This window comes from Schistocerca piceifrons, chromosome 10, assembly GCF_021461385.2.
Source record: "Schistocerca piceifrons isolate TAMUIC-IGC-003096 chromosome 10, iqSchPice1.1, whole genome shotgun sequence".
Classification (NCBI taxonomy): domain Eukaryota; kingdom Metazoa; phylum Arthropoda; class Insecta; order Orthoptera; family Acrididae; genus Schistocerca; species Schistocerca piceifrons.
Genome location: NC_060147.1, coordinates 118746528 through 118763770, shown reverse-complemented (window position 1 = coordinate 118763770; position 17243 = coordinate 118746528). Strand labels below are relative to the sequence as shown.

General features: G+C 47.7%; 1 protein-coding gene across 1 annotated transcript; it reads right to left on the bottom strand.

Moving 5' to 3' along the window:
* Positions 1 to 1633: 1633 nt before the first annotated feature.
* LOC124718743 (DNA-directed RNA polymerase II subunit RPB1-like) lies at positions 1634 to 16361 on the bottom strand. The gene is made up of 3 exons (XM_047244358.1): positions 16281 to 16361; positions 8738 to 9853; positions 1634 to 1687 (listed from the first exon to the last, which is right to left on the bottom strand). The coding sequence occupies exons 1-3, from the start codon at positions 16359 to 16361 to the stop codon at positions 1634 to 1636; spliced, it is 1251 nt and encodes a 416-aa protein (XP_047100314.1).
* Positions 16362 to 17243: the final 882 nt, after the last annotated feature.

Below are 17243 nucleotides of genomic sequence, written 5' to 3'. Positions count from 1 at the left end.
GCAAGACCGCATGTTGCAGTTCCTGTACGGGCCTTTCTGGATACAGAAAATATTCGACTGCTGCCCTGGCCAGCACATTCTCCAGATCTCTCACCAACTGAAAACGTCTGGTCAATAGCGGCCGAGCAACTGGCTCGTCACAATACGTCAGTCACCACTCTTGATGAACTGTGGTATCGTGTTGAAGCTGCATGGGCAGCTGTACCTGTACACGCCATCCAAGCTCTGTTTGACTCAATGCCCAGGAGTATCAAGGCCGCTATTAAGGCCAGAGGTAGTTGTTCTGGGTACTGATTTCTCAGGATCTAGGCACCCAAACTGCGTGAAAATGTAATCACATGTCAGTTCTAGTATAATATATTTGTCCAATGAATACCCTTTTATCATCTGCATTTCTTCTTGTTGCAGCAATTTTAATGGCCAGTAGTGTATTAATAACTGTCCGACTTGATTACACTTTACTGTAAAATTCACTATATTAAGGGTTTGTGCTTTCTGCCTTCATCAGGCTACAAGGAGTGTTTTAATACGTTATATTAACAGAACCTTCCGTCGGTTCTTGGTAGAACAATATTATAATAATAAATGAAAAGCACCAGCTGGTGTTTTAATATGATTACTAACGTCAACTGCTTGTTGTACGCCATGACACCTCATATCATAAAACTACTGGCAGATTAAAATTGTGTGCTGGACCGAAATTCGAACTCGGGACCTTTGCCTTTGTCGGGTATGTGCTCTACCGACTGAGGTCCTTTCTTCCAGGAGTGCTAGTCCAGCAAGGTTCGCAGGAGAGCTTCTGTAAAGTTTGGAAGGTAGGAGACGAGGTACTGGCAGAAGTAAAGCTGTGGGGACGGGGCGTGAGTCGTGCTCGTGTAGCTCAGTCGGCAAAACTCTTTCCCGTGAAAGGCGAAGGTCCCGAGCTCGAGTCTCGGTCCGGCACACAGTTTTAATGTGCCAGGAAGTTTCATATCAGCGCACACTCAGTTGCAGAGTGAAAATTCATTCTGGTCTTACATCATGTTTGTCGTAATATACATAATCTACGACAGGTGTTCAGTAAGTAACGCAACACATTTTTTTTCCCTGAGGCAATTTCGGCTGAATATTCGTGGAATATTCCCGCTTCAGCACCCGTAGTTTCATGATGTTCTGACAGGTGGTGCCGCAATACGTAGTCTTCAAAATGGCGTTTAACGGAGGTGTATTACAAGCAGGGAGCTGTGATTAAGCTTCTTTTGGAAGAAAACCAGAGCATTACAGACATTCATAGGCGCTTTTAGAATGTCTACGGATACCTGGCAGTGAACGAAAGCACGGTGAGTCGTTGGGCGAGGCCTATGTCATCACCACAACTAGGTCGCGCAAACTTGTCCGATGTCCCGCGTGCCGATCAGATTTCGCACCTTCCGACATCCATCTGTTTGGCCCAATGAAGGAAGCACTTCTTGGGAAGCAGCACGTGCATGATGGGGAGGTTACTGATGTAGCAAGACGTTGGCTCTGATGTCAACCAGTAAAGTGTTACCATGCGGGCATAGAACCAACCTGATCTAAAAAAAAAACAAAAACAGTGTTGCATTACTTATTGAAGGCCTCTCGTAGAGTTAGCTGACAAACCTATATCCGATTGTTAACTCAAGAAGCAGTCATGCATATCACATTCTTCACCAACTTTTATACACTCCTGGAAATTGAAATAAGAACACCGTGAATTCATTGTCCCAGGAAGGGGAAACTTTATTGACACATTCCTGGGGTCAGATACATCACATGATCACACTGACAGAACCACAGGCACATAGACACAGGCAACAGAGCATGCACAATGTCGGCACTAGTACAGTGTATATCCACCTTTCGCAGCAATGCAGGCTGCTATTCTCCCATGGAGACGATCGTAGAGATGCTGGATGTAGTCCTGTGGAACGGCTTGCCATGCCATTTCCACCTGGCGTCTCAGTTGGACCAGCGTTCGTGCTGGACGTGCAGACCGCGTGAGACGACGCTTCATCCAGTCCCAAACATGCTCAATGGGGGACAGATCCGGAGATCTTGCTGGCCAGGGTAGTTGAATTACACCTTCTAGAGCACGTTGGGTGGCACGGGATACATGCGGACGTGCATTGTCCTGTTGGAACAGCAAGTTCCCTTGCCGGTCTAGGAATGGTAGAACGATGGGTTCGATGACGGTTTGGATGTACCGTGCACTATTCAGTGTCCCCTCGACGATCACCAGTGGTGTACGGCCAGTGTAGGAGATCGCTCCCCACACCATGATTCCGGGTGTTGACCCTGTGTGCCTAGGTCGTATGCAGTCCTGATTGTGGCGCTCACCTGCACGGCGCCAAACACGCATACGACCATCATTGGCACCAAGGCAGAAGCGACTCTCATCGCTGAAGACGACACGTCTCCATTCGTCCCTCCATTCACGCCTGTCGCGACACCACTGGAGGCGGGCTGCACGATGTTGGGGCGTGAGCGGAAGACGGCCTAACGGTGTGCGGGACCGTAGCCCAGCTTCATGGAGACGGTTGCGAATGGTCCTCGCCGATACCCCAGGAGCAACAGTGTCCCTAATTTGCTGGGGCGTTGCGGTCCCCTACGGCACTGCGTAGGATCCTACGGTCTTGGCGTGCATCCGTGCGTCGCTGCGGTCCGGTCCCAGGTCGACGGGCACGTGCACCTTCCGCCGACCACTGGCGACAACATCGATGTACTGTGGAGACCTCACGCCCCACGTGTTGAGCAATTCGGCGGTACGTCCACCCGGCCTCCCGCATGCCCACTATACGCCCTCGCTCAAAGTCCGTCAACTGCACATACGGTTCACGTCCACGCTGTCGCGGCATGCTACCAGTGTTAAAGACTGCGATGGAGCTCCGTACGCCACGGCAAACTGGCTGACACTGACGGCGGCGGTGCACAAATGCTGCGCAGCTAGCGCCATTCGACGGCCAACACCGCGGTTCCTGGTGTGTCCGCTGTGCCGTGCGTGTGATCATTGCTTGTACAGCCCTCTCGCAGTGTCCGGAGCAAGTATGGTGGGTCTGACACACCGGTGTCAATGTGTTCTTTTTTCCATTTCCAGGAGTGTATATTTGAAAACAACTTCTCTGTCAGAATTCCACAACAATTTATCAATTATGTAAGCGATTTGCACATTCGAAGCACTGCAAGATTTGCATCCCTGGACATTGTAAACCTTTACACAAATATACCTGTCGATCTAAATATTGAAATAATGAAGTGCAATTTAATAAAGAAACTAACAGCTTTGCAATACAGATGTACACGAATTCACAGAGATGTGAATTCTATCTAGCATATAACTACTTCTCATCCAACAAAAAAAATCTGTATGGTGCCACATGGCCTAGCAATGGTAAGCAGTCTTCCAGGCCTTTTAGCCGACATTTATATTAATTATTCAGAAAATAATACCCATTTAAAAGGTAGCGTAATGTATTGCAAAATGTATGTTGATGACACAGTCATCTTGTTTAATGGTGCAGTAGATGAAATAGAATAATTTGCAAATGCAGTGAGTAACATAAACCGCAACATCAAATTAACCGTTGAGCATCGGTCAAAAGAGGGTATCAATTTTTTGGATCTTAGAATAAAGAAACTGAATCAAAAGCATACCTTTGAAATTCATAGAAAACCAACCGCCACAGATGTAATTATAAATAATTCTTTATGCCCCCCAACACAGCACAAAATAGCCTGTTTCAGATCCATGTTAAACCACATAAATAAATTTCCCCTCAGTTCATCTGCCAAGGAAAAAGGAACCAATATTATCAAAAGTGAAGCTAAAAATAATGGCTATAAACCACAAATAATTGACCACCTCTACAGTAAAATTAAAGGTAATAAACCACCTGCAGTAAATCCACAACCAGCAGCAGAAAAGCAAAAGTTTGCGTGCACTCCCTTCCCAGGCACAATATCACACCAAATTGCCAATCTTTTCCGAAGGACAGGAGTTCAAATAAGTTTTCCACATCAATAACGCTTTGCAACGTAACATTATCCACAGCAGTAAACCCACCAGGCCTAGGAAAATCAGGAGTTTATAAGATTATTTGTGAGAATTGCCCCAGCTTTTATCCTGGCCAGCCGGCAATAGCTTCAGTATAAGATATCAAGAACACATGGTTACCTTTATACTAAAAAAATTAAACATAGATACTGGCATGAGCCAATATGGACACTGTTTCTAACATTAATGACAACTTACAGATATTAGATACCACTAACAGAAGCAAGAACACAAACCTCTTACAGGAACTAGAAATATATATTCGCGTTAAGCACACCCCAGTAAATTCTAAATGAACTAGCCAATAAGCATTTTCTAAATAATTTCCTTGGGTTGTTCACAGAAATCTGACACAAACTGCACCGCTAACAATCACACCACTGCGGTTTGTGATACCAATATGTAATTATATAAAATATAAACTACCACGATGAAGAATCCCTCTTTCCAGTTTTTTAATTGTGTATATTCTGCAATTAACTTATGAACTGTAGTGATATCTATGTATCTGGATATTTAAAGTTGTGAGCATATATATCTATTTTCATTATGCAGTCGGTTGTCTTCGAAGTATTTCGTTAATAATTACCATTGATGGTATAAAAAATCATCTTACCCTACTCTTTTAATAATAAGTTTACGCTGAAGGTGCAAATATTTTTCCGTTATTAACATGTTACATTTTGCACATCCGACACATCATTTTTGCTCTTTTTACATTCTTGGTCGATATTTAATGAAGTTTATCTTTGTATCTTTGCTAAATGATGATCTTTACATTGCAAAGAAAAAACATCAAGTGTGTAATAGGTGTCCGACGCTCAACATGCATTTTTAGTTGTTTAGAGTACGCGTGTTGTGGTGGAATTCGAGAACATATACATCGAGCTAGAATGCCACATGGACCACAACAAAACGAACCACCATATACTGGGACATTTGTAGGTGAACACAACTATTTTGCGTTATATATATATATATATATATATATATATATATATATATATATATATATATAAAATGGAATGTAGTCGAATTAAGTCAGGTGATACTGAGGGAATTAGATTAGGAAATGAGGCACTTAAAGTAGTAAAGGAGTTTTGCTATTTGGGGTGCAAAATAACTGATGATGGTCGAAGTAGAGAGGATATAAAATGTAGGCTGGCAATGGCAAGGAAAGCGTTTCTGAAGAAGAGAAATTTGTTAACATCCAGTATTGATTTAAGTGTCAGGAAGTCATTTCTGAAAGTATTCGTATGGAGTGTAGCCATGTATGGAAGTGAAACATGGACGATAAATAGTTTGGACAAGAAGAGAATAGAAGCTTTCGAAATGTGGTGCTACAGAAGAATGCTGAAGATTTGATGGGTAGATCACATAACTAATGAGGAAGTATTGAATAGGATTGGGGAGAAGAGAAGTTTGTGGCACAACCCGACCAGAAGAAGGGATCGGTTGGTAGGACATGTTCTGAGGCATCAAGGGATCACCAATTTAGTATTGGAGGGCAGCGTGGAGGGTAAAAATCGTAGAGGGAGACCAAGAGATGAATACACTAAGCAGATTCAGAAGGATGTAGGTTGCAGTAGGTACTGGGAGATGAAAAAGCTTGCACAGGATAGAGTAGCATGGAGAGCTGCATCAAACCAGTCTCAGGACTGAAGACCACAACAACAACAACAACAACACCATATATATATATATATATATATATATATATATATATATATATATATATATATATATATATATTCAGAAAATATTTGTGGTGGTTGCGTCATTCACCAATTATTATTAACAGCCACGGAGTTCACAAGATCCAATATGGAAGGACCTTGTATTGCCCTTTTGATGTGACGTTGTATGGCTTGAAAAAATCCAACGATTTCACAGGTAACCGGACAGGTGGTTATTGACGGATCTTCTGCCACATGATCAACACGGCCATCGGCAAACTGTTGCGGCCTTCTGTGTCTCTGACGACCCAGTTTCTCCCAAGTTTCTATTCACGGCGAAACTTTTGTCTGTGCATTCGTTCGACTTTACGGACGTCACATTGTGCTGCAGCACGTGTCAGCATGCTGCTGTAACGAGTAACTCTCCATGATCGAGAGCCGGTCAGGAATTGTGAACTGCATGCCGAACACTACACAGACGGCTATCATTTTTGAGGGCAGTGCCTCAGTCTTCAGCTCCCAAAAGATTACTGAGGCAGCCTTGTGTAGAGAGTCTACATGCATTGTGTTAGTGAGTATACCAGTAAACGCAACCCACACGTCCCCTCACAGCCGATTCTTTAAAGAGTTGGAAGTCCCATGTATAAAACTTCTTCAAACATCTGATGACTTTACAAATGAGTTAACGTGTTAAATATTTGACATTAAGCATGCAAAGCCTTTATGGTTGAACACGCGAAACCGTGGTTACGTTCGGATTATTCGCCCAAAGACTGATGAAAAAATCGAAATCTTCTGAAGTCGATGGCGCAAGGACGTAGGACTTTCACTTGCGCGCTTTAATCGCCGCTGCTACCCGTCTCAATGTTTATGACGTCATGTCCTCTGATCTGTGTGTCAGACAATGGTACAATATTTCGTGTACATTCAGCTGGGTACTGCGTGCAAAATGCATTGTAACTAGAGATAGTAGTAGAGAAGTAATAAATTAAAACTTCATGCATGATCAGCGAAGATGTACTAAGCTTTCACTATTTTGTGCGGAGTGTCATCAGCAAAAAGTTTCGGAAAGGTCTGAAATATGTGTGAAGCTTATAGAAGAAGCTAAGTGCTTCTATTCTCAAACACCGGAAGAATACAGTCTGGGTAATTTGCAAGTAGTGTGCTGCGCTGCCTCAAGTCGTGTGTACAGATTCTAACTTTAATATCCGAATTATTGTTTTAAACCTTTATCGTATAGTTATACCTCTCATTGAGTAGATTGTCACAGCTTTGTAAATTTTTTAATGGGTTGACTATACGAGGGTGGTTTGAAAAGTTCTCAAAATGGAATAGAAAAAAAGTACTTACATCACTGATACTTTTTTATTTTCCAATGTAGTCTCCTTGTAGATTATAGCACTTGGTCTACCGATGTTCCAGTGCATTGATCCCATCTCGAAAATGAGTTTCCTCCAGGCCTGCAAAATAGTTGTTAACTGCAACTATCAATTATTCGTCTGAAGTGAATCATTGTCCACCAAGAAAAATGTTCAGTTTCGGTAAGAGATAGAAGTGTGACGGAGCCATATCAGGTGAATAAGGCGGGTGTGGCAACAATTCATACCTTAAGAAACTTCCTGGCAGATTAAAACTGTGTGCCGGACCGAGGCTCGAACTCGGGGCCTTTGCCTTTCGTGGGCAAGTGGTCTACCAACTGAGCTACCCAAGCACGACTTACGAACCATCCTGACAGCTTTGCTTCCGCCAGTACCTCGTCTCCTACCTTCCAAACTTTACAGAAGCTCTCCTGCGAACCTGTTTACACTCCACTGCGGAGTGAAAATCTCATTCTGGAAACATCCCCCAGGCTGTGGCTAAGCCATGTCTCCGCAATATCCTTTCTTTCAGGAGTGCTAGTTCTGCAGGGTTCGCAGTCTTTTAATTTCTTTTTGTTTCTCTCCTTTCCACTACTTACCCCCACCACCTTCTCTCCTGTCCTCCATCTAAACTGCAGCACTACACTGTCCGCCCCCCCCCCCCCGCCATCATACTATCCCCCTCCCCACCCCAGCCTCCTCCTTATGCCCACCCAGTCATCACTCCTATCATGCACTAGTGCTGCTGCTTGCGTTGTGGTTTCAGTTGTCTGAGACTGCAGATGTGTGCAAGAAGTTGCATTTGTGTGTGTGTGTGTGTGTGTGTGTGTGTGTGTGTGTGTGTGTGTGTGTGTGTGCGTCTATTGCTGACAAAGGCCTTAATGGCCGAAAGCTATAATTGTGTGAATCCTTTTGTTGTGCCTATCGCGACTCAGCATCCCGCTATATGGTGAGTAGCAACTTTCCTTCTCTAATATTGTTACATAAGGGGGAAAGGTTGTTAGCAAAAATCGCGAAAAGTTCTTATGCGATAGATTGCAAATGTTTTCATAATAATCAAATAAACATGCTGACGGATGTAGATTGTGTAATTTAAACATAAATGGTATGTGAATGGACATAAAATCTGTAGTGCTAATAATACTAGCATAGTTGATATTTGATGGTATAACCAAAAATCGTGAAACGTCTTGAGCATTTTACTTCAGATTTTTACATGTATAACTGTAATAAGAGTATGAAGGATATGTGCTACTCATTTATATAAATATGTACAATATGTAAAGGGGAATCATTGTTAGCTCACAGACTCCAGGTGGCAGCACTAGCATTGGAGGGTATGAAGATTGTTGGGGGAGGGAGCACAGAATAGTTTATTGCAGTGCGGAAACAGAGCGATTTCTGTTACACCCAATGATCAATGGCCCTCAGGCCATGGGTAGAAGCATTTTTGAAACGTCTAAGTCTGTAAACCATTCGTGTTCCGCCGTGGTTAAAGTATACTAAGCATGGCAAAGCTATGCAATCCAAAACTGGCGCTGAGGCAACTGTGATGCACCACAGGCCATAGATGACAGGGTGAACGACGGCAGAGGAGAGATGTGTATGGGCGAATAGACAAGCGACTGGCCGGGCGGACTGGCCGGGCGGACTGGCCGGGCGGACTGGCCGGGCGGACTGGCCGGGCGGACTGGCCGGGCGGACTGGCCGGGCGGACTGGCCGGGCGGACTGGCCGGGCGGACTGGCCGGGCGGACTGGCCGGGCGGACTGGCCGGGCGGACTGGCCGGGCGGACTGGCCGGGCGGACTGGCCGGGCGGACTGGCCGGGCGGACTGGCCGGGCGGACTGGCCGGGCGGACTGGCCGGGCGGACTGGCCGGGAGGACTGGCCGGGCGGACTGGCCGGGCGACTGGCCGGGCGACTGGCCGGGCGACTGGCCGGGCGACTGGTTGGGCGACTGGCTGGGCGACTGGCTGGGCGACTGGCTGGGCGACTGGCTGGGCGACTGGCTGGGCGACTGGCTGGGCGACTGGCTGGGCGACTGGCTGGGCGACTGGCTGGGCGACTGGCTGGGCGACTGGCTGGGCGACTGGCTGGGCGACTGGCTGGGCGACTGGCTGGGCGACTGGCTGGGCGACTGGCTGGGCGACTGGCTGGGCGACTGGTTGGCGACTGGCTGGGCGACTGGCCGGGCGACTGGCCGGGCGACTGGCCGGGCGGACTGGCCGGGCGGACTGGCCGGGCGGACTGGCCGGGCGGACTGGCCGGGCGGACTGGCCGGGCGGACTGGCCGGGCGGACTGGCCGGGCGGACTGGCCGGGCGGACTGGCCGGGCGGACTGGCCGGGCGGACTGGCCGGGCGGACTGGCCGGGCGGACTGGCCGGGCGGACTGGCCGGGCGGACTGGCCGGGCGGACTGGCCGGGCGGACTGGCCGGGCGGACTGGCCGGGCGGACTGGCCGGGCGACTGGCCGGGCGACTGGCCGGGCGACTGGCCGGGCGACTGGCCGGGCGACTGGCCGGGCGACTGGCCGGGCGACTGGCTGGGCGACTGGCTGGGCGACTGGCTGGGCGACTGGCTGGGCGACTGGCTGGGCGACTGGTTGGGCGACTGGTTGGGCGACTGGTTGGGCGACTGGTTGGGCGACTGGTTGGGCGACTGGTTGGGCGACTGGTTGGGCGACTGGTTGGGCGACTGGTTGGGCGACTGGTTTTGCGACTGGTTGGGCGACTGGTTGGGCGACTGGTTGGGCGACTGGTTGGGCGACTGGTTGAGCGACGGACTGCCCAGATGAAGCAGGTTTTACCAACAGTGTCTCGCCAAAGACCGTTCAGTGCACGTTGCTGCGTATAGGCCTCGGCAGCAGACACCTGTTTCATGCACACACTCCGAATGCTGTTTGTCAGCGACAAAGGCTGGAATTTGCACGCCAGTACCGCAACTAGACGTCCATTAGGTGGCGTTTTCAAATGTCACATGGCCGTTGGCATGTACGGCTTGAAACATGTGAAAGACAACGCTCTGCAACAGTCGTCGGAAGGGTCCAGACTGGGGAAGGGAGTGTTATGGCCTGGGGAATGTATTTGTAGTAATTCCTGAATGATCTCGTCATTCTGGAAGCCACAATAGATCAACACAAGTATGCACCTATCCTTGGGGACCATGGTCGCCCCCACATGCAGTCCGTTTCTCCTCGGCACGATGGTTTCTACCAGCAGGATAATGCAACGTGTGATACAGCTCGCAGTGCACAGGCGCGGTACGAAGAGCATCGGGATCAGTTTACTGCACTGGCCACCAAACTCCCTGGACTTAAACGTAGTCAAGAATCTGTGGAGCCACCTCAATCGGACTGTTCGCGCCATGTATCCTCAACCAAGACACCTAGTGTATCTGGCCATGGCACTGGAGTCGACACAGCTCCACATCTCTGTAACTACCCTCCAGATATTCAGTGACCTTCTCCCAGGCCGTTTCAAACCTGTCTGCAATGCAGGTCGTTACTCTGGCCGTCGGAAGGTTATCACATTAATGTAACTGTTTGTTTAGAACAGAGAGAAAGCCTATAATATAGAAGCACCGGAACATACACCACTCTAATGGCCTATGTTCAGGCGCAAAGGAACTGCGATGTGTTTGTCCTCGCTGGGGAAAGAGCTGAGCATAGCATAGTCGTGTCGCTCGTCCACTGTACTCAGTCAAACCATACACAAGGTGCATACCCACCAATCATTCAACAGTACACCTATCTGTGGTGCCGAGTATTGTATTGTGTTGTATTGTATTGTATGTTCACTGGGGACCTAGAAACGACGGAGAGGCTCCGTCCCCGCTGCAGCCGCAGTGGTCCACAACCCCACGACGACTACCGCAGTCCACTTCACCCCTCCGCCCACCCACACCGAACACTGGGTTATTGTGCGGTTCGGCCCCCGGTGGACCCCCTCCCGCCCCCCCCCCCCCAGACGAGTATAGCCCCTATGTTTGCGTGGTACAGTAATGGTGGTGTACGCGTGCGTGGAGAACTTGTTTGCGCAGCAATCGCCGACATAGTGTAACTGAGGTAGAATAAAGGGAACCAGCCCGCTTTCGCCAAGGCAGATAGAAAACCGCCTAAAAACCATCCACAGACTGGCCGGTTCACCGGACGTTGACACAAATCTGTTGGGCGGATTCGTGCCGGGGACCAGGCGCTCCTTCCCTCCCGGAAAGCCGTGCGCTTAGACCGCACGGCCAACCGGGCGGGCTGCCGAGTATTACTGATCACTGTTAACGTATGACTAACACTGCCAGAAAAAAAGAGAGAGACCTGAGTAGCAGGTGCTGAATGCAAGCCTGAGGGCCAAAGAGTAAAGTCGGCGTTACTGTTATCAAGAGCATTTATCGTCAGTGATCCTCCCGGATAGCCGCGCGCGTCAGCGTTCCGCTTTTGGGAGCCGGGGAGGAGCGCCGTCCCTAGATCGAATCCGTCCAGTGCACAGTGGGAAAACTCGCTTCAAAATGCGCACGTGAGAAAAAGGTGGATGCAAAATTCTACAAAACTGAGTTCTTATCAGACTTTATGGGCTCGCTGATTAAAAATCCGATGTCTCGATTATAAAATGCAAAATGGCTGACCCAAAGTGGCGGATCAAAAATTATTAATTTAACGGATTCGATTAAAACTTCGGGTATGGAGTAAGCTCACTGATAATGAATTGCCGGCCGCGGTGGTTCGCGGTTATAGGCGCTCAGTCCGGAACCGCGCGACTGCAACGGTCGCAGGTTTGAATCCTGCCTCGGGCATGGATGTGTGTGATGTCCTTAGGTTAGTTAGGTTTAAGTAGTTCTAAGTTCTAGGGGACTTATGACCACCGATGATAAGTCCCATAGTGCTCAGAGCCATTTGAACCATTTTTGATAATGAATTAGAAGTCGAAACTGCCACACTGAAATTTTTCATTCGAAATTTTACATTTCTCAGTTGAAATCGCCACATTCGTCGCTTGGGTCACTATCCCTATCAGATGGGCCGCTGTTGGGTTGTCCAGTGGGAGATGATTCGAAAAGCAGAACTTTTAATTTGTGTGGTGTCTGTTTATCGTCCTCAATTTTTTTTTCTTGAGTTTCGAGATAAGGTGATTCGAAGACGCTAGAAGCCGATGGAATAAGTCATGCACCGTTTTTTCATTTGTAAAATCTCGGTGACTTCGGATATCCTTAGTCCGACCTTCCTGCGCATCTTCAGACAGCCGACCAATCGGTAACGGAGCTACTTCGATTGCGGCATATCCGTGCAGCAAAACTGTGTGGAGTGAGGTCGGCATCGGGTACTGTTGCAGAATATTGTGCTTCGTATATAACGTACTGACTGCCTGACTACTAACTGACTCATTATCGTCCAGCCCGAAGCAGGAAACTAGGAATCTGGAGAAGGTTTGGATCTTATACTGTAGGCGACATTCAAGAAGGGATTTCACGAAATTCCAACACTAAGGGGGTTAAAAAGGGGAAGACATTTGTTTTATGAAAAATAGCCTTTGAAGGCAATTTTGAGCCTAGACCTATAAAAATTGGTATTTGGGTTCTCGTTCACAAATAAATAAAGACATGTTTCAGCATTTTTGCAAATAGGGTGAAATAGTGGGTGATTTTTCTTTGTAAATGTGTAATTATCAAAGAACTACTAAAGTACTTTTCAAGCTACTCCTATCAACGTTGCTATTTGACTTCTCGCTTATAAATTAAAAATTACGAGTTTCAGTGTTTTTGGAAATCGGACTCATAAGGAGATTAAATAGATGAGATTCGTTATGAAAATATTATTATGAAAGCATTTTTAAGGCTAAATATATAAAAATATTTAATTTTGCTTTAAAGTTAAAAATAAAAATAATATTTGTTTCAATGTTTTTGGATATCGAATCCTTAAGGGACTGAAATAGGGGATCATACACTCCTGGAAATGGAAAAAAGAACGCATTGACACCGGTGTGTCAGACCCACATTACTTGCTCCAGACACTGCGAGAGCGCTGTACAAGCAATGATCACACGCACGGCACAGCGGACACACCAGGAACCGCGGTGTTGGCCGTCGAATGGCGCTAGCTGCGCAGCATTTGTGCACCGCCGCCGTCAGTGTCAGCCAGTTTGCCGTGGCATACGGAGCTTCATCGCAGTCTTTAACACTGGTAGCATGCCGCGACAGCGTGGAAGTGAACCGTATGTGCAGTTGACGGACTTTGAGCGAGGGCGTATAGTGGGCATGCGGGAGGCCGGGTGGATGTACCGCCGAATTGCTCAACACGTGGGGCGTGAGGTCTCCACAGTACATCGATGTTGTCGCCAGTGGTCGGCGGAAGGTGCACGTGCCCGTCGACCTGGGACCGGACCGCAGCGACGCACGGATGCACGCCAAGACCGTAGGATCCTACGCAGTGCCGTAGGGGACCGCACCACCCCAGCAAATTAGGGACACTGTTGCTCCTGGGGTATCGGCGAGGACCTTTCGCAACCGTCTCCATGAAGCTGGGCTACGGTCCCGCACACCGTTAGGCCGTCTTCCGCTCACGCCCCAACATCGTGCAGCCCGCCTCCAGTGGTGTCGCGACAGGCGTGAATGGAGGGACGAATGGAGACGTGTCGTCTTCAGCGATGAGAGTCGCTTCTGCCTTGGTGCCAATGATGGTCGTATGCGTGTTTGGCGCCGTGCAGGTGAGCGCCACAATCAGGACTGCATACGACCGAGGCACACAGGGCCAACACCCGGCATCATGGTGTGGGGAGCGATCTCATACACTGGCCGTACACCACTGGTGATCGTCGAGGGGACACTGAATAGTGCACGGTACATCCAAACCGTCATCGAACCCATCGTTCTACCATTCCTAGACCGGCAAGGGAACTTGCTGTTCCAACAGGACAATGCACGTCCGCATGTATCCCGTGCCACCCAACGTGCTCTAGAAGGTGTAAGTCAACTACCCTGGCCAGCAAGATCTCCGGATCTGTCCCCCATTGAGCATGTTTGGGACTGGATGAAGCGTCGTCTCACGCGGTCTGCACGTCCAGCACGAACGCTGGTCCAACTGAGGCGCCAGGTGGAAATGGCATGGCAAGCCGTTCCACAGGACTACATCCAGCATCTCTACGATCGTCTCCATGGGAGAATAGCAGCCTGCATTGCTGCGAAAGGTGGATATACACTGTACTAGTGCCGACATTGTGCATGCTCTGTTGCCTGTGTCTATGTGCCTGTGGTTCTGTCAGTGTGATCATGTGATGTATCTGACCCCAGGAATGTGTCAATAAAGTTTCCCCTTCCTGGGACAATGAATTCACGGTGTTCTTATTTCAATTTCCAGGAGTGTATTTTTTATGGAAGTATTTTATTATGAAAGCATTTCTAAAGCTAAATCTATGACGATTTAAATTTGGCTTCTCCGTTAGAAATTAAAAAAATACATGTCCCACTATTTTTGGAAATTCATCTCCTATGGGCGTCAAATGAGGGATGAAAGGTGTTATGCAAATACCTCATTGTTCGGCAGCATATTGGCGAGGCATTCGTTTTCATGGACGACAATTCGCGCCCGCGTCGTGCACATCTTGTGAATGACTTTCTTCAGGATGACGACATCGCTCGACTAGCGTGGCCATCATGGTCACCAGTCATAAACCCTATCGAACATGCCTGGAACAGATTGAAAAGAGCTGTTTATGGACTACGTGACCCACCAACCACTCTGGGGGATCTACGGCACATCGCCGTCGAGGAATGGGACAATCTGGTCCAACAGTTCCTTGATGAAATTGTGGACAGTATGCCACGACGAATACAGCCATGCATGAATGCAAGAGGACGTGCTACTGGGTATTAGAGGTACCGGTGTGACCAGCGATCTGGACCACCAACTCTGAAGGTCTCGCTGTATAGTGATAAACATGGTGTATGTGGTTTTCATGAGCAATAGAAAGGGCGGAAATGATGTTTATGTTGATCTCTATTCCAATTTTCTGTACGTGTTCCGGATCTTTCGGAACCAAGGTGATGGAAAACTTTTTTTGATGTTTATATTTGTTAGCGGATGAAACTTTGCAATGGAAAGGCCTCCACAATAACACTAAAGGCTTAATGAACAAAAACTTTGGACTCCAGCTGCCAGAAGAAGTACATTGGAAGAAGGCCATGCTAACATGGCCTTAATTAGCGTGAAAGCTTAGAACGTGTTGCGATTTGTGAACAAGATAAAAATACCATTAAATTAAAAAAAAATAATCTCTCCAGGCCATAGAGTCCACGTGAGCGATGAAGCGGGCGCTAATCTAGTTTTACAATAATTGTCTACTGTAACACCTCCGATTTTTGTTTCCTGCTTGATCGGGATCTGAATAGCAGCCCAAATAAATATTAATTAATGTGACCGTGTTCCTAATGGGGCTGGCAATCGGAATGGACTGCTGCGGAGTTGTTACATTCCATTTTGTCCTTCTCAAATGCTGTAATAATGAAATGTCTGGTGACAAGAAGAACGCCAACACAGCTTCATTAATCAAAAACCTATATTCGTCTCTAAAACACAAGAAAAAGGAGACAGCCACTGCCTTCGTCATACATATTTAATTACGGCTAATCTCAGCACAGGCTTCTTCGTTATTCATAATCGTCACACGCAAATTCAATCACTGTAATCCAACACTGCAATCCAACACTGCAATCCAAATGATGCCGGCGCGGTAGACGCGAAACCAAATAAATATCGTCACAAAAATATCACTGATCACACTCGTAATTAAACTTCTTCACTTTCCCGTATTATTCTAACACAAAGGGGTTAAACCGCGGCGATGGCCACTCCCTTTGTCGGTACAGCCTTGGAATATAACAACAGGCCTCCACACGGCTCGGCCCGCAACCTGGGAACTAACTCAACTCTACTCTCGCTCTCGCAACCCGACACTATCGATTGTTTGCCCTTTCGACCTGTGCCGAGTGCAAACTTATAGTAAGGGCCTTTGGACCCCTTACACTACCGTGTGCACTGCGACAGGGCAGAAAAACGAACAAATATGCGCGCGTAAATACTTTGAACTCGTTAACTGTACTATCAAGGCAGTAAGAGTGACATTTACAAAAGTGGAGCTACGCCGAGGAAATCTTGCAGCCAACGATTTCAGATAATATCAGTAGGATTTGTTTTGTACTGACGTACTTCGGTTAAAAATGTTGGAGACACACCTTTGGAAAAAGTGCCGTTGTACGATTCACTAGCCACTGTCACAACACGTATCATATCGACTTGTGTCTGGGATGCCACCGCAGCGTTGGACTTTCGCGCACATTTTTATATTCGTATTCTGTACAGAATTCGGAGTAGGTATTAAAATCCATGGAGAAGAAATAAAAACTTTGAGGTTCGCCAATAACATTGTAATTGTATCAGAGACAGCAAAGGACTTGGAAGAGCAGTTGAACGGAATGGATAGTGTTTTGAAAGGAGGATATAAGACGAACATCAACAAAAGAAAAACGAGGATAATGGAATGTAGTCGAATTAAGTCGGGTGTTGCTGAGGGAATTACACTCCTGGAAATTGAAATAAGAACACCGTGAATTCATTGTCCCAGGAAGGGCAAACTTTATTGACACATTCCTGGGATCAGATACATCACATGATCACACTGACAGAACCACAGGCACATAGACACAGGCAACAGAGCATGCACAATGTCGGCACTAGTACAGTGTATATCCACCTTTCGCAGCAATGCAGGCTGCTATTCTCCCATGGAGACGATCGTAGAGATGCTGGATGGAGTCCTGTGGAACGGCTTGCCATGCCATTTCCACCTGGCGCATCAGTTGGACCAGCGTTCGTGCTGGACGTGCAGACCGCGTGAGACGACGCTTCATCCAGTCCCAAACATGCTCAATGGGGGACAGATCCGGAGATCTTGCTGGCCAGGGTAGTTGACTTACACCTTCTAGAGCACGTTGGGTGGCACGGGATACATGCGGACGTGCATTGTCCTGTTGGAACAGCAAGTTCCCTTGCCGGTCTAGGAATGGTAGAACGATGGGTTCGATGACGGTTTGGATGTACCGTGCACTATTCAGTGTCCCCTCGACGATCACCAGTGGTGTACGGCCAGTGTATGAGATCGCTCCCCACACC

Excerpts from the sequence above, each read along its gene's own strand:
- LOC124718743 (XM_047244358.1), bottom strand. The coding sequence starts at position 16,361 with ATGATACGTGTTGTGACAGTGGCTAGTGAATCGTACAACGGCACTTTT. Across the intron at positions 9,854-16,280 it reads CTCCAACATTTTTAACCGAA|TCGCCCAACCAGTCGCCCAA; the intron begins GTACGTCAGTAC and ends TCGCTCAACCAG. Across the intron at positions 1,688-8,737 it reads CCGGCCAGTCCGCCCGGCCA|GAGTGTATAAAAGTTGGTGA; the intron begins GTCCGCCCGGCC and ends TTCAATTTCCAG.